This window comes from Triticum aestivum, chromosome 5A (genome assembly GCF_018294505.1).
Source record: "Triticum aestivum cultivar Chinese Spring chromosome 5A, IWGSC CS RefSeq v2.1, whole genome shotgun sequence".
NCBI lineage: Eukaryota > Viridiplantae > Streptophyta > Magnoliopsida > Poales > Poaceae > Triticum > Triticum aestivum.
In genome coordinates this window covers 536,522,806-536,545,502 of record NC_057806.1, presented here as the reverse complement: position 1 = coordinate 536,545,502, position 22,697 = coordinate 536,522,806, and the positions used below count along the sequence as shown (strand labels likewise).

The 22,697-nt window shown below is 45.9% G+C and overlaps 2 protein-coding genes across 2 annotated transcripts; both read left to right on the top strand.

Moving 5' to 3' along the window:
• The first annotated feature begins 4,267 nt into the window (after positions 1-4,267).
• LOC123104577 (uncharacterized) lies at positions 4,268-6,887 on the top strand. Its single transcript, XM_044526451.1, has 2 exons — positions 4,268-4,997; positions 6,287-6,887. Exons 1-2 carry the CDS (start codon positions 4,383-4,385, stop codon positions 6,644-6,646), a joined length of 975 nt encoding a protein of 324 aa, XP_044382386.1. The 5' UTR covers positions 4,268-4,382; the 3' UTR covers positions 6,647-6,887.
• A 3,685-nt stretch (positions 6,888-10,572) lies between these two features.
• Positions 10,573-12,194, top strand: LOC123104576 (UDP-glycosyltransferase 91B1). The gene has a single exon (XM_044526449.1). It carries the CDS (start codon positions 10,637-10,639, stop codon positions 11,924-11,926), a length of 1,290 nt encoding a protein of 429 aa, XP_044382384.1. The 5' UTR covers positions 10,573-10,636; the 3' UTR covers positions 11,927-12,194.
• Positions 12,195-22,697: the final 10,503 nt, after the last annotated feature.

The window sequence follows — 22,697 nt, the reverse complement described above, 5'->3', positions numbered from 1 at the left end:
TTAAAGACCTCGGTGAAGCTGCTTATATATTGGGCATCAAGATCTATAGAGATAGATCGAGACGCTTAATTGGACTTTCAGAAAGCACATACCTTGACAAAGTTTTGAAGAAGTTCAAAATGGATCAAGCAAAGAAAGGGTCCTTGCCTGTGTTACAAGGTGTGAAGTTGAGTAAGACTCAATGCCCGACCACTGCAGAAGATAGAGAGGAAATGAAAGATGTTCCCTATGCTTCAGCCATAGGCTCTATCATGTATGCAATGCTGTGTACCAGACCTGATGTGTGCCTTACTATTAGTTTAGCAGGGAGGTACCAAAGTAATCCAGGAGTGGATCACTGGACAGCGGTCAAGAACATCCTGAAATACCTGAAAAGGACAAAGGATATGTTTCTCGTTTATGGAGGTGACAAAGAGCTCGTCATAAATGGTTACGTTGATGCAAGCTTTGACACTGATCCGGACGATTCAAAATCGCAAACCGGATACGTGTTTTTATTAAACGGTGGAGCTGTCAGTTGGCGCAGTTCTAAACAAAGCTCATAGCGGGATCTACATGTGAATAGGAGTACATAGCTGCTTCGGAAGTAGCAAATGAAGGAGTATGGATGAAGGAGTTCATATCCGATCTAGGTGTCATATCTAGTGCATCGGGTCCAATGAAAATCTTTTGTGACAATACTGGTGCAATTTCTTTGGCAAAGGAATCCATATTTCACAAGAGAACCAAGAACATCAAGAGACGCTTCAACTCCATCCGGTATCAAGTCCAAGTGGGAGACATAGAGATTTGCAAGATACATACAGGTCTGAATGTTGCAGGCCCGTTGACTAAGCCTCTTCCACGAGCAAAACATGATCAGCACCAAGGCTCCATGGGTGTTAGAATCATTATTGTGTAATCTAGATTATTGACTCTAGTGCAAGTGGAAGACTGAAGCAAATATGCCCTAGAGGAAATAATAAAGTTATTATTTATTTCCTTATATCATGATAAATGTTTATTATTCATGCTAGAATTGTATTAACCGGAAACATGATACATGTGTGAATACATAGACAAACAAAGTGTCACTAGTATGCCTCTACTTGACTAGCTTGTTGATCAAAGATGGTTATGTTTCCTAGCCATAGACAAAGATTTGTCATTTGATTAACGGGATCACATCATTAGGAGAATGATGTGATTGACTTGACCCATTCCGTTAGCTTAGCACTTGATCGTTTAGCATGTTGCTATTGCTTTCTTCATGACTTATACATGTTCCTATGACTATGAGATTATGCAACTCCCGTTTACCAGAGGAACACTTTGTGTGCTACCAAACGTCACAACGTAACTGGGTGATTATAAAGGTGCTCTACAGATCTCTCCGAAGGTACTTGTTGGGTTGGCGTATTTCGAGATTAGGATTTGTCACTCCGATTGTCAGAGAGGTATCTCTGGGCCCACTCGGTAATACACATCACTTAAGCCTTGCAAGCATTCTAACTAATGAGTTATTTACATGATGATGTATTACGGAACGAGTAAAGAGACTTGCCGGTAACGAGATTGAACTAGGTATTGAGACACCGACGATCAAATCTCGGGCAAGTAACATACCGATGACAAAGGGAACAACACATGTTGTTATGCGGTTTGACCGATAAAGATCTTCGTAGAATATGTGGGAGCCAATATGAGCATCCAGGTTCCGCTATTGGTTATTGACCGGAGACGTGTCTCGGTCATGTCTACATAGTTCTCGAACCCGTAGGGTCCGCACGCTTAAAGTTCGATGACGGTTATACTATGAGTTTATGTGTTTTGATGTATCGAAGGTAGTTCGAAGTCCCGGATGTGATTACGGACATAACGAGGAGTCTCGAAATGGTCGAGACGTAAAGATCGATATATTGGACGACTATGTTCGGACACCGGAATGGTTTCGAGGAGTTTCGGGCATATACCGGAGTATCGGGGGTTACCGGAACCCCCCGGGGAGACTAATGGGCCTATTGGGCCCTTGTGGAGAAGAGGAGGGGCGGCCAAGGGCAGTCGCGCCCCCCTTCCCCCAGTCTGAATTGGACAAGGAGGGGGGCGTCCCCCTTTCCTCTCCCCCTCTCTCTCCTTCTCTCTCCTGTCCTACTCCCACATGGAAGGGGGGAGTCCTACTCCCGGTGGGAGTATGACTCCTCATGGGGCGCGCCTAGGGTGGCCGCCCCCTCCCCCTCCTCCACTCCTTTATATACGGGGAGGGAGGCACCCCTTGGAGACAACAATTGATCTCTTGGATCTCTTAGCCGTGTGCGGTGCCTCCCTCCACCATAATCCACCTCGATAATATCGTAGCGGTGCTTAGGGAAGCCCTGCGTCAGTAGAACATCATCATCGTCACCACACCGTCGTGCTGACGGAACTCTCCCTCAAAGCTCGGCTTGATCGGAGTTCGAGGGGCGTCATCGAGTTGAAAGTGTGCAGAACTCGGAGGTGCCGTGCGTTCGGTACTTGATCGGTCGGATCGTGAAGACGTACGACTACATCAACCGCGTTGTGCTAACGCTTCCGCTTTCGGTCTACGAGGGTACGTGGACACACTCTCCCCTCTCGTTGCTATGCATCATCATGATCTTACGTGTGTGTAGGAATTTTTTTGAAATTACTATGTTACCCAACAATATCATTTCTTTGCCATAATCACATCACCAGACAATGAAAAGTTTCAGCAAACAATGATTGAAAGAAGTGATATGTGAGCGTTGATGAGATGACATTCGTGGATGTTAGCGAGTTACTTTAGTATCACATTGTTTTTTTACATAGCTTTCGCTCCCGTAATATATGTTTTCATTGCAAAAGAAAGAAAAGCTTTTCCGAAGTGTTCTCGACAAGCTGGTGTTAGCTAGAGAAAAATAGAACAAAAGTTAGTTTCTTATTTGGTTCGGACTAGCAATTTTTGTGTGTTAATTATCTTTACTCCACTAATGCTTGCATAATAACTATGCAACCGCTACAAACACACTAAGTTTTTAGGTGAAGAAAGCAAAGGCCTATCTAGACGAACATATCGTAAGTGAACCAAAACCTTACAACATGCAGACATAAATGTGCTTAGGGACATGTGATTTTCGAGCATGCACACATAAATGTACTTAGGGACATTTAATTTTTTTCATTGCAATGTACGAGCTTGTTTGCTTTTTTTTAATGGCCATACGTGTCTTTTCACTTTTGTCAGGTCGATATGTGCGTGCCTTGTACTTTGATCGTTACGAGCTTGTTTGCTAGTCTTTTTTAACATATAGAGTAAATTGGTATACGCAAGTATAAACTTTCACAAAGAAATGACATATGTGATATTCTAGACAAAAATGACAAAATCGAAGGTACATTAAAAAACAAGTATTTGATGAATAGTGAGGTCTCAAAAAAAATTCCGCTAGAATACCACATGTGTCAATATTTCACGAACTTCAAGCTTGAGTAGAATGATCAACCAAATTTGATACTTCAAAATTTCAAGAATTTTTATTTTATACAATAAATTTTAATTACTATTCATGTGGGGTTACGTGGTCTTTTTCTTCATTTCTTTGAAAGAGTATATATGTTCCTAGCGTGAGGCTAGCCTTTTGTTAAAGACCAAAAATCGTGAGGCGAGCCTCGCTCGTTACTCCCTTTATGAGCAATGCTACATCAATGAAGTATTACGGGCCTTTTACGAGGTAAACTTGAAGTGGCAATCTGTGATTGGACTAAAAGAGGAGAGACGGCCCCATTCCTGAAAATCGAGGAGGGGAGGGGAGCAAAGTACTAGTTGGTTGGAAGGTTCGTGAATATCCTGTAATAAGCTTATCGATGTAGCATTTTCGCTCCCTTTATTTTACCAAATAATCCTACACACCTGAACCCATTACGGACTTTTACTTAATTTTCTTCTAACTAATCTCTCAGCCCCCTAATTTTCATTGGGAGTGAGGCCCAAAGAAAGTATCAGGTGATACGAAGCCTTAGATGCTCTCATGATACGAGCTCCTAGGAGTCATTGGATCTGAGATCCAACGGCCCGGAAGGCTTTCAACATTTTACGAAGAAGACCTTTTAAAGTCTAAAAATTACAAACAAGTAGGACAGCCTTTCAAAATTTCTTAGGAGCCGTTGGATCTAAAATCCAAAGGACCAGAAGCTCGTATCATAAACATGATATCATCTGATATTTTCCCGTGAGGCCCAACCTCCCCTCGTGTCTAATCCCAATCGCCCACGCGAGCTAGTCCGTGAACCCCGTAATAGATTTCTACGTGAGTGTAGCATTGCTCTTATTTTACAGCCGCTGCGCCTGCTCTTCACGCCACCGCTTCCCATCGGCGGCAGCCCAAACCCCGGAACCCTCTCGGCCAATGCCGGCGCCGCTCGCCGCCTCCTGGCGCCGGCATGCCTCCGCCGCGGCGTCCTCCTCCACTCCCAGGACCCTCCTCTTGCTCGTCCCGGTTCTCATCCTCCTCGTCTTCGTCCTCTCCAGAGCCCCAGATCTCACCTTCGCCCCCGCCACTGCCGCCTCACCCCACCTCCCGGCCCGGCTCCGCCCCTTCGACTGCTACGCCTCGCCGCAGGCCTCCCCGGTCTTGGCCAGCCTCGTGGAGGGCGTGCCCCGCCCCTTCCTCTACTCCCTCGCCGACCTGGGGTCCCTCCCCGACCGCCCGCACCGGAACATCGCCCGCCTCCTCAAGGGCAAGCGCTTCCGCAAGCCCGACATCTCCCAGACAATCCAGGAACTGCTCGCGGGGGAGGTGGGGAGGGGCTCCGGCGGCGGGGTGGTGGTGGACGTCGGGGCCAATGTTGGGATGGCGGCCTTCGCGGCGGCAGTGATGGGGTTCCGGGTGGTGGCATTCGAGCCGGTATTCGAGAACCTGCAGCGGATCTGCGACGGGGTGTACCTGAACCGGGTGCAGGACCAGGTGGTGGTGTATCATGCTGCAGCATCTGACCGGGTTGGGAACATCACAATGCATAAGGTATCTTTCCTGCTTCAGATTGCTCCGTTTAAAAGTTTATCAACTATCGCATTTTGGATTGCAGTACTAAGCAGTACTAACCAGATGTTTATTGATCGAGATGTACCTCGGGGAGCTGGATGAAGTATTGTGGTAAACTCAGATTGTGCTAGTTTGCCTCACCATCCTAATTACTTAGGACAAGACCACCCATACAAATGTTTCGAGAACTGTTGCACTCTTGCATCACCGGGAATTTGATCATTCACCCCGTATTAGATGGGCACTTGATCGTTTGCCTCACTTAGGCTTAAATGATTTCCCAATTTACTTAGATTTTATTATTATTTGCCATAATTATCCTTTTTGGGTATGTTCTATTAGAGGAAGTTCCTAAGGCTGTGATGCTCGTCCGCAAACATATGTGTCTGAATTTTTTCTTTTCCCTTACCATTGGATTTGGGATTATCCATGGTCTGGCAGTGCTATACTTTCTAAATGGAACATTTAGAAATAGAAAATGCCTTGTTCTTTAAACTAAATATTAAATCGGGAAATTTATCCTTGTCACTGGTGGAGCAGGGTTTACATGAAATTTTTTCCAGTTGCATGCTACTGGTTTATTATTAAAGCATCAGCTTAACCTTTGTGTTACAGGACTTCTTTTTTATCTTGTGTTGTTAAAACTTCCATATATATCTATTAAAGGTTGAGTTACTGGACTCACTAAACCAATGATGGGTAGCATAACCGACATTTAGGATCCAATGTATTCCATGTTGTGGAGTGCCTTTTTTCGAGCAACCAACAGAAGCTCTGGCTCTTCATTAGTACAAAAAAGAGCTGACCAACTGATAATGGAAACCGGCCAAATACTTACCCTTCCCTAGCTAGTTACTGTTAGAGGAGCAACTTTCAATAGGCCAAGGAGCGAATATATATTACATGGTACTTGGAGTACAAAGTAAGGAAAGTTGGACTACTATGAATATGTAAGGAGACCTAGACCAATACTAATACTCCTTAACAGTTACAGACTACAGCAGAACTCATTCTGGCTAAAGTTATAACTTCCTGATTTGCCTGATGCACTTCTGGTTCATGCTGATAATATTTCAAACTGTCATGTCGAACCATTAGTGAATTCATTGCCACTTCCATATAAAGTGCAAACACCCCATTTGCAAATTAGTCTGACTTGCGTCACTTCTTGTGAAAACCTCAGATTGCTTTCTCTTATAGATAATAATAATAATATTATTATTATTATTATATCTCAACAGCTTACTGTGAGTATTTTGGCAATGTAGGTGATCGGACGACTCGACAACAGTGCTATATCTGCAACTGGTGCGAAGTTAGCATTCAAATCTAATGAAGAAGTTGCTGTCGAGGTTGCTACAATCCCATTGGATGAAGTCATTCCAGATGCAGAGCGAGTGGTTCTGATCAAAATTGACGTTCAAGGTTGGGAATCTCATGTTCTGAGAGGTGCATCAAAGTTGCTCTCGAGGAGGAGAGGTGAAGCTCCCTACCTTATATACGAAGAGGACGAGCGCCTGCTGCAGGCGAGCAACAGTAGTGCACAAGAGATAAGGGCATTTCTTGGCAGTGTTGGTTACAATCAGTGTACGCGGCATGGGACGGATGCTCACTGTACAAAAGAATAGACAAAGCTTTTTCTGCCTGGTGGTTGGACGCCCCTTAGCTGGGGATACATAGAACAGTCAAATAGGAAATCCTAAGCTGTAAGTTTTCCCCTTATCTTAGGCAGCAGTTCAGATGCTCCATCCTTATAGTTTTCTCCTTGACTCCACGGTTTCTGTTTATTTCTTTTAGGTTTGTTTGTTGATTGCTGGATCTTTTAACATCATATGCTATACATGCTTTGTCTAATGGCATTTTAACGCATGCTTGTTCTCATTAACTTCATGTTTGTACTGTCAGTCTTAATGGATATTCCCTTGAAGTAATGAAATTCCTGTGATTAAGATTCTAAATCTATGCTTGCTAAACATCCTCAGTTATACCATAAATTTAATATTTTGCCCGTTCATCTTGGAGCATTTGAGGATTGGCCACATATCGAAAACTCAAATGCACTTAAGTGCAGCAGCAGCGATTCCTCTTGGATTTGGCTTCACCTGCGTCTTGCGAAGCATGTACGCACTTTTGTTTGAGCTGAATAGTTATGGATTTGAATGCTAACTTCACGCCATGTCCTTCGTTATAGATCAGTTATTTCTGCTGGCTGTCAGTTGCCTGAATTATACCTTCGTTATAAATCAATTATTGCAAAGACGGTTGTTATTCAATAGAGTAATTTATTTAATTCCCAGATTAGTTTGGATATGCACATGTTAATTCCAGATTTGCATGGAAATTTTGTACTCATAACTTGGTCGCCTACATCTACCAATTCGGGTTTCATCCCTTGTGAAGAGGAATGAGACTACGGTAGGTCGCATGGCTCGAGGACATAGAGCGCGAAGCACTGGAAAGAACCAGGGAAGAAGAGAAGGAAGCCACACCCACCACAAGCAGTCACCAGGATCAAAGTTGAGCAAGAGATCATCAATTTGTCAGTCTCGTCAGATGACGAGGAGGATCATCAAGCTCGAACTCATCAATGTGTACAAGGGCCATCTACCTGTACTCCTTCCATTCCTAAATATAAGTCTTTTTAGAGATTTCTATATCGATTACATACGGATGTATATAGATGTATTTTAGAGTGTAGATTCCCTCATTTTGCTTCGCATGTAGTTCATATTGAAATCTCTAAAAGGCTTATATTTAGAAACGGAAAGGATGGATTATTCCTGTTGAGAAATTAATGGAAAGGGGTAGTGGTGTAGTGCCCGGTTGAAAAAACACACTAAGGCCATTACACGAACCGTGCTGGTGGAACCAGGAACCAGTATCTACCGGTGGGAAATCCACCATCTAGATCCGTGCTGGTGGAACCCATAAGATTTTTTTTTTCCACCTCCGATTCGGGATACGAGACATATACAGATGCAATACGAGATGGAGCCACGAGGGGGCACAGACAAGACCGGCGGCGGCACGGCTGTACCACGAGGCCGGCGAGGAGCGGCGCCGAATCACGCTGGACCGCGGTGGGCGTTGGGGAGAGCTGCTCCAGCAAGGTTCCACCACGACGGCCACCCACCACAATGGGTCACCGCGCACGGGCGTTGCTGGATCCGGCGACTCCAAGATTGACCGTAACCGGATCTGGTGAGTAATGAAGCCCATCTCCCCTAACCTGTCTCCATCTGTACTTAATGATTTCCGTTTTATTTTGCATGATTTGAACATCCCTTGCATCTTTACCAGATGAATGGCCTCCCCTGGTCCTTCAATTTCGGATGTTTGTATGTTTGTGACAGAGAGCATCGGTTATTGTTGTGGAATGTGTGTGAAATACATTGAAACATATTTTGAACGACATGATTTATGAATTGTGGGATCGAGTGAAACCAATTGATATAATTGAGAAGTTGATAAATGCATCGATGTGTGTGTCATTTTGTTTTGTGATCTGAAATTGTATAGAATAGTGTGCACATATGTGAAATTGATAGTCTGTGAAATATGAATTTACAGTCTTTTGTAAAAATGTGGTAGTGAAATTTGTTTTTTGAAAGGATTGAAACAGTTCTTTGATGATTGAGATAATGAGTTTCACTCGTTTTGAAATATGGCATTGGCATTGGAATAACTGAAATCACACTGTAAAAAATGAAATTGTTTATGCCACTCTTTTGAAATACTAAGTTTCACTTTTTGAAATATGAAATATATGAAATAGCCGTTTCTAATATCCGCAACATGTTATTTCAATGAGATATATATTGAAATAGATTTTCAAATATGAATTGAAATTTTTTCCGCCACTTTTGGAATATTCAATCTGAATCTTTTTTGAAAAATATGAAATTTTAATAGCTGAAATCACCTTTTAAAGAAATTGCAATTGTATTTTTTTTACCGATCTGAAATAATCAGTTTCACTTCTTTTTTTGTGAGTTTGGAATTGTGGGATCTAGTGAAATCAATTGATATAATTGAGAAGTTGATGAATGAATCAACTTTTGTGTCATTTGGTTTTGTGATCTAAAATTGTACACAATAGTGTGCACATATGCGAAATTGATAGTCTGTGAAATATGAATTTACAGTCTTTTGTAAAAATGTGGTAGTGAAATTTGTTTTTGAAAGGATTGAAATCAGTTCTTTGATGATTGAGATAATGAGTTTCAATCGTTGTGAAATATGGCATTGGCAGTGAAATTAACTGAAATCACATTGTAAGAAAATAAAATTGTTTATGCCACTCTTTTGAAATAGTAAGTTTCACTTTTTAAAAATATGAAATGTATGAAATTGCTATTTCTAATATATGTATCTTGTTATTTTGCTATTTCTAATATATGTATCTTGTTATTTCTATGAGATACGTATTGAAATAGATTTTTAAATATAGATTGAAATTGTTTCCGCCACTTTTGGAATATTCAATTTCAATCTTCTTTGAAAAATATGAAATTTTAATAGCTGAAATCACCTTTTTAAAGAAATTGAAATTGTATTTCTTTTACCCATCTGAAATAATTGGTTTCACTTTTTTTTGTGAGTTTGGAATATATGAAATATATGTTTTTAAAAATAAAAAATGAGTTTTAAAAGATTTCAAATCAATTTAAAGTGAGAGGGGTTGATCCTTTGAAAAGAAACGAAGCATGTACTTCTGTAGTTCGTGTGTGCGTATCAAGTTTTAAATAGCCGGCTATAGCCCCGCTATAGCTTCGCTATAGCTGTTTGAGGGTGTTGCCGCTAAATGATTTCATGTACAATTTGCCGCTATAGCCCCGCTATAGCTGTTTTTAAGGGTCACCGCTAAATGCCATAGCCCATTATTTAAAACATTGGTGCGTATTTGTAAAGTGAGGGGAGTGGCAGGCGTGGCTGAAATCACATGGGTGGGTCCAGCTGGTCAAATCACGTGGGTGGTCCCACTCCCAATCCGATGAAATAGAGAGGTTTAAATAAAGAATAGATTGAAATATAAGAATACAAATTCTGACAACTTTTGAGATGGGCCGGCTCCAGTAAAAAAAGGTTTGCGGGCCATTTCACAAGCTGTCGAAGCAATCAGCTCCCAACCACCACCATAGCCGAGCGGAAGGAGAACAAGCTCTGGTAGTAAAAACTCCAATTTGACAATATTTCTGTTTCTAAATTAAACTGCCAAGACGTCTACGTACATATTCCATCTGTCCGGAAATACTTGTTATAGAAGTGAACAAAAATGAATGTATCTAAAATTAAAATATGTCTAGATACATCTATTTTTTCGGCAAGTATTTCCGAACGGAAGGAGTATTTAGGAACGGAGCGAGTACTACATTGTAGTATGGTGGGTGTGTCGATCCAGGTCCATGTTAGCGGGGACGAAGTATGGATGGATTGATCGATTCACGTCGCGTTTTGGTAGGTGCCATGCGTGGTGCACGCCGCTCCACGCCACCCAGACCCAGGCCAAGATCAACAGCTCTCGGCTCACTCACTATATATACACTCCATCGAGGCCAGAGGCATCACATTCACACGCCGATCCACCGCCACCTGGAGCGATACTGCTAGCTACGACCATGGACGCCAACGCCGATGCCCGCTCCTCGTCCTCGCCCATGCACATCGTCATCTTCCCGTGGCTCGCGTTCGGGCACATGATCCCCTTGCTGGAGCTTGCAGAGCGCCTGGTGGCGCGCGGCCACCGCGTCTCCTTCGTCTCCACGCCGCGCAACCTCAGCCGGCTCCGGCCGGTCGTCGGCGTCCACTTCGTCGCCCTGCCGCTGCCCCGCGTGGACGGCCTCCCGGAGGGAGCCGAGGCCACCTCCGACCTCCCGCCCAGTCCCGGCAACCTGGCCGAGCTTCTACTCAAGGCCGCCGACGGCCTCGTCGGCCCATTCTCCGCCTTCCTCGACGAGGGCAAGAAGCCAGATTGGCTCGTCCTCGACAACCTCCACTACCTGGCAGCGGCCGCCGCCGCCGACCGAGGCGTGCCGTCCGTGATGTTCCTCCCCTTCGCCGCCGCGTCGACCGCGCTCTGGGGCGTGCCGCGTGTGTCCACGGTGGTGGACCCAGAGCTAGGGGCGACCGTGCCCCAGCGCTTCGTGCTAACCTACCAGTGCTGCAAGATCGTCGCCCAGCGGTGCTGCGTGGAGTTCGACCCCGAGGCCGTGCCTCTGCTGCCGGGCGTCCTGGGCAAGCCGTTCGCCCCTATGGGCCTGCTGCCGCCGCCGCCTCTGAGGGCGAGTTCGAATAATGAAGGTGACGAGCTCGTGTCATGGCTGGACCGGCATCCGGCAAAATCCGTCGTCTACGTCGCGCTGGGAACCGAAGCGCCGCTGACCACCGAGCTGGTGCACGAGCTGGCCATCGGCCTGGAGCTCGCCGGTACGCCGTTCCTGTGGGCTCTGAGGAAGGTCGGCGACCAAGACGTTCTTCCTCCGGGCTTCGAGGAGCGCATCAAGGGCCGCGGCCTCGTGGCGATGGGGATGGTTCCGCAGACCAGGGTGCTAGCGCACGGCTCCGTGGGCGCGTTCCTCACGCACAGCGGGCCGGGCTCCGCCATCGAGGGGATCCAGTATGGGCATCCCCTCGTCATGCTGCCCTTCTTCGGAGACCAACAGACGGGGGCTCAGTTCATGGAGAGGAAGAAGGTCGGTCTGCTGGTGCCGAGGAACGGGGAGGATGGACTGTCTTTTGACCGGCAAGGCGTCGCGTCCACGGTCCGGGCCGTCGTGGTGGACGAGCAAGCAGGACGCGTCTTCGCCGCCAATGCCAAGAAGTGGCAGCAGGTTGTCGCGGACACTGCCTGCCATGAGAGGTACATCGATGAGTTCGTTCAGCAACTCCGATTCTACAAGGACCAGTGAAGTGACTCCATGGCTAATGGAGGCGACAATGCATGACTCGTGCGTACGTGCATCACCCTCCGTCGAGTCGGAGATTCGTTCCACGTTTTATGGTTTCGGCAAAGTTTGGCTTCTTCCGTAATGTTGCTGTTAGCACGGTGTGTCATGTGTGCGTGTTCATGCTCACCGTGCACGTTCTCTTGAGTACGTCTTTCGAGTTATGCTGTGAAAATAAACTCATGTGAAAATCGGTCCTACCCCAAGTTAATAAGCCAACAAATTCTTTTCACTACTTGTTTCCTCAGCTAGCTTATTTCTGGTCACGGCTGATTTGAATTCAAAGAGAACAGTACATGGTTATTCTGATTTCTTCGTGACAAACAAGAGTCTCTAGGTAGCCACGCTCCTCCCCCGCGCCGCAGGCCACTCCGGCCGCGGCGGCCACAAATCCGGCACTCATGGCCCCCCGTCCGGTCAGTCCCTCGAGCCCCGCCCCTTGCGGGCACGGGGCGGCCTCTCGCCCCAGCGGTTCCTTAGTTTCGGGCAGTCCGTCGCGCGCTCCTGCCTCGCCATCTTCACCGGCCACCACCCTAGTGGGCTCAGATCCGGCTTCCACGCCGCGTATCCTGCATCGGGGAGAGTCATCTAGCTCGAGGCCGCGGCTTACTCCGACGGATCTGGGCGCGTCCCCTCTTTTTGGGCCGAGCCGCCTTAAATCCATCGTGGTCGCTCCGCCCGCTGCAGTCGACCTTCCCCTTTCAGGCTCGCAGGAGGGATGGACAGAGGTCACCTCCAAGAAGGGTAGGCGTGCAAGAGAAGACCTTGCGGTCCATCCGCAGGGGCGGCCGGGGCGCCGCTCGGACCGGCAACCCGCATTCACTGCCAAGGCCGGCCGCAGCGCCTTCTTAAGCAGATTCAGAGGCAAATGCTTCCAGTGCCTCAGCAAGCTCCACCGACGCAAAGACATGGCCTCGGAACATGGAAGACCGAAAGGTCGAGCATGAGTCATATAGAAGATACGATCAACATGAAGATGTTCACCGATGTTGACTAGTCCGTCTCACGTGATGATCGGACACAGCCTAGTTGACTCGGATCATGTTTCACTTAGATGACTGGAGGGATGTCTATCTGAGTGGGAGTTCATTGAATAATTTGATTAGATGAACTTAATTATCATGAACTTAGTCTAAAATCTTTACAATATGTCTTGTAGATCAAATGGCCCACGCTAATGTTGCCCTCAACTTCAACGCGTTCGTAGAGAAAACCAAGCTGAAAGATGATGGCAGCAACTATACGGACTGGGTCCGGAACCTGAGGATCATCCTCATAGCTGCCACGAAGGTTTATTTCCTAGAAGCACCGCTAGGTGACGCACCCATCCCAGAGAACCAAGACGTTATGAACGCTTGGCAGTCACATGCTGATGATTACTCCCTCGTTCAGTGCGGCATGCTTTACATCTTAGAACCGGGGCTCCAAAAGCGTTTTGAGCAACACGGAGCATATGAGATGTTCGAAGAGCTGAAAATGGTTTTCCAAGCTCATGCCCAGGTCGAGAGATATGAAGTCTTCGACAAGTTCTTCAGTTGTAAGATGGAGAAAAATAGTTCTGTCAGTGAGCACATACTCAAAATGTCTCGGTTGCACAACCGCTTGACTCGGCTGTGAGTTAATCTCCCGGATGACGCGGTCATTGACAGAATCCTTCAGTCGCTTCCACCGAGCTACAAGAGCTTTGTGATGAACTTCAATATGCAGGGGATGGAAAAGACCATTCCTGAAGTATTTGCAATGCTGAAATCAGCAGAGGTAGAAGTCAAAAAGGAACATCAAGTGTTGATGGTGAATAAAACCACTAAGTTTAAGAAAGACAAGGGTAAGAAGAACTTCAAGAAGGACGGTAAGGGGGTTGCCGCGCCCGGTAAGCAAGCTGCCGGGAAGAAGCCAAAGAATGGACCCAAGCCCGAGACTGAGTGTTTTTATTGCAAGGGAAGTGGTCACTGGAAGCGGAACTGGCCCAAATACTTAGCGAACAAGAAGGCCAGCAACACTAAAGGTATATGTGATATACATGTAATTGATGTGTACCTTACCAGTACTCGTAGTAGCTCCTGGGTATTTGATACCGGTGCGGTTGCTCATAGTTGTAACTCAAAGCAGGAGCTGCAGAATAAGCAGAGACTGGCGAAGGACGAGGTGACGATGCACGTCGGGAATGGTTCCAAGGTCGATGTGATCGCCATCGGCACGCTACCTCTACATTTACCTACATGATTAGTTTTAAACCTCAATAATTGTTATTTAGTGCCATCTTTGAGCATGAACATTGTATCAGCATCTCGTTTAATTCGAGATGGCTACTCATTTAAATCCGAGAATAATGGTTGTTCTATTTATATGAGAGATATGTTTTATGGTCATGCCCCGCTGGTGAATGGTTTATTCTTAATGAATCTCAAGCGTAACGTTACACATATTCATAGTGTGAATACCAAAAGATGTAAGGTTGATAATGATAGTACCACATACTTGTGGCACTGCCGCCTTGGTCACATAGGTGTCAAACGCATGAAGAAGCTCCATGCAGATGGACTTTTGGAGTCTCTTGATTACGAATCATTTGACACGTGCGAACCATGCCTCATGGGTAAAATGACCAAGACCCCGTTCTCAGGAACAATGGAGCGAGCAACCAACTTATTGGAAATCATACATACTGATGTGTGCGGTCCAATGAGTGTTGAGGCTCGAGGTGGCTATCGTTATGTTCTCACCCTCACTGATGACTTGAGTAGATATGGGTATGTCTACTTAATGAAACACAAGTCCGAGACCTTTGAAAAGTTCAAGGAATTTCAGAGTGAGGTTGAGAATCAACGTGACAGGAAAATCAAGTTCTTGCGATCAGATCATGGGGGAGAATACTTGAGTCACGAATTTGGCACGCACTTAAGGAAATGTGGAATAGTTTCACAACTCACGCCGCCTAGAACACCTCAGCGTAATGGTGTGTCCGAGCATCACAATCGCGCTCTATTGGATATGGTGCGATCTATGATGTCTCTTACCGATCTACCGCTGTCATTTTGGGGCTATGCTTTAGAGACTGGCGCATTCACTTTAAATAGGGCTCCGTCGAAATCCGTTGAGACGACACCGTATGAATTATGGCTTGGGAAGAAACCTAAGCTGTTGTTTCTAAAAAATTGGGGATGCGATGCTTATGTCAAGAAACTTCAACCTGAAAAGCTCGAACCCAAGTCGAAAAAATGCGTCTTCATAGGATACCCTAAAGAAACTATTGGGTATACCTTCTACCTCAGATCCGAAGGCAAGATCTTTGTTGCCAAGAATGGATCCTTTCTAGAGAAAGAGTTTCTCTCGAAAGAAGTAAGTGGGAGGAAAGTAGAACTTGATGAAGTATTACCTCTTGAACCGGAAAGTGGCGCAACTCAGGAAAATGTTCCTGAGGTGCCTGCACCAACTAGAGAGGAAGTTAATGATGATGATCATGAAACTTCAGATCAAGTTGCTACTGAACTTCGTAGGTCCACAAGGACACGTTCTGCACCAGAGTGGTACGACAACACTGTCTTGGAAATCATGTTGTTAGGCAACGGTGAACCTTCGAACTATGAGGAAGTGATGGCGGGCCCAGATTCCGACAAATGGCTAGAAGCCATGAAATCTGAGATAGGATCCATGTATGAAAACGAAGTATGGACTTTGACTGACTTGCCCGATGATAGGCGAGCCATAGAAAATAAATGGATCTTTAAAAAGAAGGCAGACGCAGATGGTAATGTGACCATCTACAAGGCTCGACTCGTCGCTAAGGGTTATCGACAAGTTCAAGGGGTTGACTACGATGAGACTTTCTCACCCGTAGCGAAGCTGAAGTCCGTCCGAATCATGTTAGCAATTGCCGCATTCTATGATTATGAGATATGGCAAATGGACGTCAAAACGGCATTCCTTAACGGCTTTCTTAAGGAAGAATTGTATATGATGCAGCCGGAAGGTTTTGTCGATCCTAAGAATGCTAACAAGGTGTGCAAGCTCCAACGCTCAATCTATGGGCTGGTGCAAGTATCTCGGAGTTGGAACATTCGATTTGATGAGATGATCAAAGCGTTTGGGTTTACGCCGACTTATGGAGAAGCCTGCATTTACAAGAAATTGAGTGGGAGCTATGTAGCATTTCTCATATTTTATGTGGATGACATACTATTGATGGGAAATGATATATAATTCTTGGAAAGCACAAAGGCCTACTTGAACAAGTGTTTTTCAATGAAGGACCTTGGAGAAGCTGCTTATATATTAGGCATCAAAATCTATAGAGATAGATCGAGACGCCTCATTGGTCTTTCACAAAGTACGTACCTTGACAAGATATTGAAGAAGTTCAATATGGATCAGTCCAAGAAGGGGTTCTTGCCTGTATTGCAAGGTGTGCAATTGAGCACGGCTCAATGCCCGACCACGGCAAAAGATAGAGAAAAGATGAGTGTCGTCCCCTATGCCTCGGCCATAGGGTCTATTATGTATGTCATGCTGTGTACCAGACCTGATGTAAACCTTGCCGTAAGTTTGGTAGGAAGGTACCAAAGTAATCCCGGCATGGAACACTAGACAGCGGTCAAGAATATCCTGAAGTACCTGAAGAGGACTAAGGATATGTTTCTCGTTTATGGAGGTGACGAAGAGCTCATCGTAAAGGGTTACGTCGATGCTAGCTTCGACACAGATCTGGATGACTCTAAGTCACAAACCGGATACATGTATATTTTGAATGGTGGGGCAGTAAGCTGGTGCAGTTGCAAGCAAAGCGTTGTGGCGGGATCTACATGTGAAGCGGAGTACATGGCAGCCTCAGAGGCAGCACAAGAAGCAATCTGGGTGAAGGAGTTCATTACCGACCTAGGAGTCATTCCCAATGCATCGTGCCCGATGACTCTCTTCTGTGACAACACTGGAGCTATTGCCCTTGCCAAGGAGCCCAGGCATATCAAGTGTCGCTTCAACTCCATTTGTGAAAGTGTTCAAAATGGAGACATAGATATTTGTAAAGTACAAACGGACCTGAATGTAGCAGATCTGTTGACTAAACCTCTCCCTAGAGCAAAACATGATCAACACTAGAACTCTATGGGTGTTCGATTCATCACAATGTAACTAGATTATTGAATCTAGTGCAAGTGGGAGACTGTTGGAAATATGCCCTAGAGGCAATAATAAAATGGTTATTATTATATTTCCTTGTTCATGATAATTTTCTATTGTTCATGCTATAATTGTGTTATCCGAAAATCGTAATACATGTGTGAATACATAGACCACAACACGTCCCTAGTAAGCCTCCAGTTGACTAGCTCGTTGATCAAAAGATAGTCATGGTTTCTTGACTATGGACATTAGATGTCATTGATAATGGGATCACATCATTAGGAGAATGATGTGATGGACAAGACCCAATCCTAAGCATAGATCAAAGATCATGTAGTTCGTTTGCTAGAGCTTTTCCGAATGTCAATTATCACTTCCTTAGACCATGAGATTGTGCAACTCCCGGACACCGTAGGAGTGCTTTGGGTGTGCCAAACGTCACAACGTAACTGGGTGACTATAAAGGTGCACTATGGGTATCTCCGAAAGTGTCTGTTGGGTTGGCACGAATCAAGACTGGGATTTGTCACTCCGGATGACGGAGAGGTATGTCTGGGCCCACTCGGTAATGCATCATCATAATGAGCTCAATGTGACCAAGTGGTTGATCAAGGGATCATGCATTACGGTACGAGTAAAGTGACTTGCCGGTAACGAGATTGAACGAGGTATTGGGATACCGACGATCGAGTCTCGGGCGAGTAACGTACCGATTGACAAAGGGAATTGTATACGGGATTGATTGAATCCTCGACATCATGGTTCATCCGATGAGATCATCGTGGAACATGTGGGAGCCAACATGGGTATCCAGATCCCGATGTTGGTTATTGACCGGAGAGTCGTCTCGGTCATGTCTACGTGTCTCCCGAACCCGTAGGGTCTACACACTTAAGGTTCGGTGACGCTAGGGCTGAAGAGATATTAGTATGCGGTAACCCGAAAGTTGTTCGGAGTCCCGGATGAGATCCCGGACGTCACGAGGAGTTCCGGAATGGTCCGGAGGTGAAGAATTATATATAGGAAGTCCAGTTTCGGCCATCAGGAAAGTTTCGGGGGTCACCGATATTGTACCGGGACCACCGGAAGGGTCCCGGGGGTCCACCGGGTGGGGCCACCTATCCCGGAGGGCCCCATGGGCTGAAGTGGGGAAGGGAACCAGCCCCTGGTGGGCTGGTGTGCCCCCCTTGGGCCTCCCCCCGCTCCTAGGGTTGGAAACCCTATGGGTGGGGGGTGCCCCACTTGGCTTGGGGGACAAGCCACCCCCTTGGCCGCCGCCCCCCTCTTGAGATCCAATCTCTAGGGCCGGCGCCCCCTAGGGGCCCTATATATAGTTGGGGAAGGGAGGGCAGCCGCACCAAGTCCCTGGCCCCTCCCTCTCCCCTCGTAATACCTCTCTCTCTCTCTCTCTCTCTCTCTCTCTCTCGTTGGAGCTTGGCGAAGCCCTGCCGAGATCACCGTTGCTTCCACCACCACGCCGTCGTGCTGCTGGATCTCCATCAACCTCTCCTTCCCCCTTGCTGGATCAAGAAGGAGGAGACGTCTTCCCAACCGTACGTGTGTTGAATACGGAGGTGCCGTCCGTTCGGCGCTCGGTCATCGGTGATTTGGATCACGACGAGTACGACTCCATCAACCCCGTTCTCTTGAACGCTTCCGCTCGCTGTGTACAAGGGTATGTAGATGCACTCCCCTTTCCCTCGTTGCTAGATAACTCCATAGATTGATCTTGGTGATGCGTAGAAAATTTTAAATTCTGCTACGTTCCCCAACATGGGGCGCCTCCCACCAAGGCCCAAGGCGCCCTCAAGAGGAGAGGGGGCAAACCCTAGGGGCGGATGGTCCCTAAGGCCCACCCTAGGTGCGCCCCCTCTCTCCCCCTTGGACGCCACCTAGATGGGATCTGGGGGCTGCCGCCACCCCTAGGGAGGGAACCCTAGGTGGGGGCGCAGCCCCTCCCCTCCCCCTATATATAGTGGAGTTTTGGGCTGCCCAACACACGAGTCTCTCTCTCCCAAGGCACAGCCCTACCTCTCTCCCTCCTCGTCTCTCGTAGTGCTTGGCAAAGCCCTACTGGAGTACCGCGCTCCTCCACCACCACCACGCCGTCGTGCTGCTGCTGGACGGAGTCTTCCCCAACCTCTCCCTCTCTCCTTGCTGGATCAAGGCATGGGAGACGTCACCGGGCTGCACGTGTGTTGAATGCGGAGGCGCCGTTGTTCGGCGCTTAGATTGGAATCGACCGCGATCTGAATTGCTACGAGTACGACTACCTCATCCGCGTTCTAGTAACGCTTCTGCTTAGCGATCTATAAGGGTATGTAGATGCACTCCCCTTCCCTCGTTGCTAGATTACTCTATAGATTGATCTTGGTGATGCGCAGAAAATTTTAAATTTCTGCTACGATCCCCAACAGTGGCATCATGAGCTAGGTCTATGCGTAGTTTCTATGCACGAGTAGAACACAAGTTGTTGTGGGCGTCGATTTTGTCAATTTACTTGCCGTTACTAGTCTTATATTGATTCGGCGGCATCATGGGATGAAGCGGCCTGGACCGACCTTACACGTACTCTTACGTGAGACTGGTTCCACCGACTAACATGCACTAGTTGCATAAGGTGGCTAGCGGGTGTCTGTCTCTCGCACTTTAGTCGGATCGGATTCGATGAAAAGGGTCCTTATGAAGGGAAAATAGAAATTGGCATATCACGTTGTAGTTTTGGCGTAGGTAAGAAATGTTCTTGCTAAGAAACCTATAGCAGCCACGTAAAATTTGCAACAACAATTAGATGACGTCTAACTTGTTTTCGTAGCATATGCCGTGTGATGTGATATGGCCAAAAGGATGTGATGAATGATATATGTGATGTATGAGATTGATCATGTTCTTGTAATAGGAATCACGACTTGCATGTCGATGAGTATGACAACCGGCAGGAGCCATAGGAGTTGTCTTAATTTATTTATGACCTGCGTATCAACATAAACGTCATGTAATTACTTTACTTTATTGCTAACCGTTAGCCGTAGTAGTAGAAGTAATAGTTGGCGAGACAACTTCACGAAGACACGATGATGGAGATCATGATGATGGAGATCATGGTGTCATGCCGGTGATGACGATGATCATGGTGCCCCGACGATGGAGATCAAAAGGAGCAAAATGATATTGGCCATATCATGTCACTATTTGATTGCATGTGATGTTTATCATGTTTTACATCTTATTTGCTTAGAACGACGGTAGCATAAATAAGATGATCCCTCGCAATAATTTCAAGAAAGTGTTCCCCCTAATTGTGCACCGTTGCGAAGGTTCGTTGTTTCGAAGCACCACGTGAAGATCGGGTGTGATAGATTCTAACGTTCGAATACAATGGGTGTAAGCCAGATTTACACACGCAATACACTTAGGTTGACTTGACGAGCCTAGCATGTACAGACATGGCCTCGGAACACGGAAGACCGAAAGGTCGAACATGAGTCGTATAGAAGATACGATCAACATGAAGATGTTCACCGATGATGACTAGTCCGTCTCACGTGATGATCAGACACGGCCTAGTTGACTCGGATCGTGTATCACTTAGATGACTAGAGGGATGTCTGTCTGAGTGGGAGTTCATTAAATAATTTGATTAGATGAACTTAATTATCATGAATAATAGTCTAAGTTGTCTTTGCAAAAAGGTTGTAGATCAATAGCTCGCGTTGTAGCTCCCTGTTTCAATACGTTCCTAGAGAAAGATTAAGTTGAAAGATATTGTAAGCAATGATGTGGACTAGGTCTGTTGCTTGAGGAGTGTCCTCATTGCTACACAGAAGGCTTATGTCTTTGATGCACCGCTCGGTGTGCCAACCCCTCCAGCGTCGTTTGTGGATGTTATGAACATCTGACAGATACGTCCTGATGACTACTTGATAGTTAAGTGCACCATACTTTACGGCTTAGAATCGGCATTCCAATGACGTTTTGAACGCCATAGAACATATGAGATGTTCCAAGAGCTGAAATTGGGATTTCAGGCTCATGCCCGTGTTGAGAGGTATGAGACCTCTGACAAGTTCTTTGGCTACAAGATGGAGGAGAATAGCTCAGCTAGTGAGCATGTGCTTAGAATGTCTGGGTGCTACAATCACTTAAATCAAGTGGGATTTAAACTTCCAGATAAGATAGTGATTGATAGAGTTCTCTAGTCACTATCACTAAGCTACTAGATCTTCGTGATGAACTATGACATGCAAGGGATGGAGATGATCTCGGAGCTGTTCGTGGTGCTTAAGACCGCAAAAAAGTAGAAATCAAGAAGGAGCATCAAGTGTTGATGGTTTAACAAGACCACTGGTTTCAAGAAGGGCAAGGGCTAGAAGGGAAACTTCATGAATGGCAAACCAGTTGCTGCTCCAGTGAAGGAACCCAAGGTTGAACCCAAACCCGAGACTAAGTGCTTCTATTGTAAGGGGAACGGTCATTGGTAGCAGAATTACCCCAAATGCATGGTAGATAAGAAGGCTGGCAACTTCAACAAAAGTATATACGTGTTATTAATGTGTACCTTGCTAGTACTCCTGGTAGCACCTGGGTATTAGATACCGGTTCAGTTGCTATTATTGGTGACTTGAAGCAAAAGCTACGGACTGAACGAAGACTGGCTAAGGGTGAAGTGTTTCCAAAGTTGATGAGATCACCGTCGCATGCTCCATCTGCCTTCGGGATTAGTATTGAACCTAGATAAATGTTATCAGGTGTCTACGTTGAGCATGAATATGATTAGATCATGTTCATTGCAATACAGTTATTCATTTAAGTTAGAGAATAATGGTTATTCTATTTACATGAATAATACCTTTCATGGTCATGCACCCTATGTGAATGGTTCATTGAATCTCGGTCGTGGTAATACACATGTTCACGCCAAAAGATGTAGAGTTAATAATGATAGTACCACTTTCTTATGGCACTGCCGCTTAGGTCATATTGGCGTAAGATGCATGAAGAAACTCCATGTCGATGGATGTTTGGAGTCACTTGATTTTGAATCGCTTGACACATGCGAGCCATGCCTCATGGGCAGGATGACTAAGACCCCGTTTTCAGGTACAATGAAACGGGCAAGTGACTTGTTGGAAATCGTACATGCTGATGTGTGTGATCCAATAAGAATTGAGGCGTGCGGTGGACATTGCTATTTTCTCATCTTCACTGACGATTTGAGTAGATATGGGTATATTTACTTAATGAAGCACAAGTCTGAAACGTTTGAAAAGCTCAAGCAATTTCAGGGTGAAGTTAAGAACCATCATAACAAGAATATCAAATTCCTACGATCTGATCGATGGAGAATTTCTGAGTTATGAGTTTGGCAATCACTTCACACATTGTGAAATTGTTTCACAGTTGACACCACCTGGAACACCACAGCGTAATGGCGTGTCCGGACATCGTAATTGAACCTTATGAGATATGGTGCGATCTATGATGTCTCTTACCAATCTACCGCTATCATTTTGAGGTTATGCGTTATAGACAGCTGCATTCACTTTAGATAGGGCACCATCTAAGTCCGTTGAGACGATGTCGTATGAACATTGGTTTGGCAAGAAACCAAAGTTGT

Bases quoted from the DNA above. Each gene is read 5' to 3' on its own strand.
- LOC123104577 (XM_044526451.1), top strand. From the start codon at position 4,383: ATGCCGGCGCCGCTCGCCGCCTCCTGGCGCCGGCATGCCTCCGCCGCG. The intron at 4,998-6,286 runs GTATCTTTCCTG...TTGGCAATGTAG, and splicing joins GGAACATCACAATGCATAAG to GTGATCGGACGACTCGACAA.
- LOC123104576 (XM_044526449.1), top strand. From the start codon at position 10,637: ATGGACGCCAACGCCGATGCCCGCTCCTCGTCCTCGCCCATGCACATC.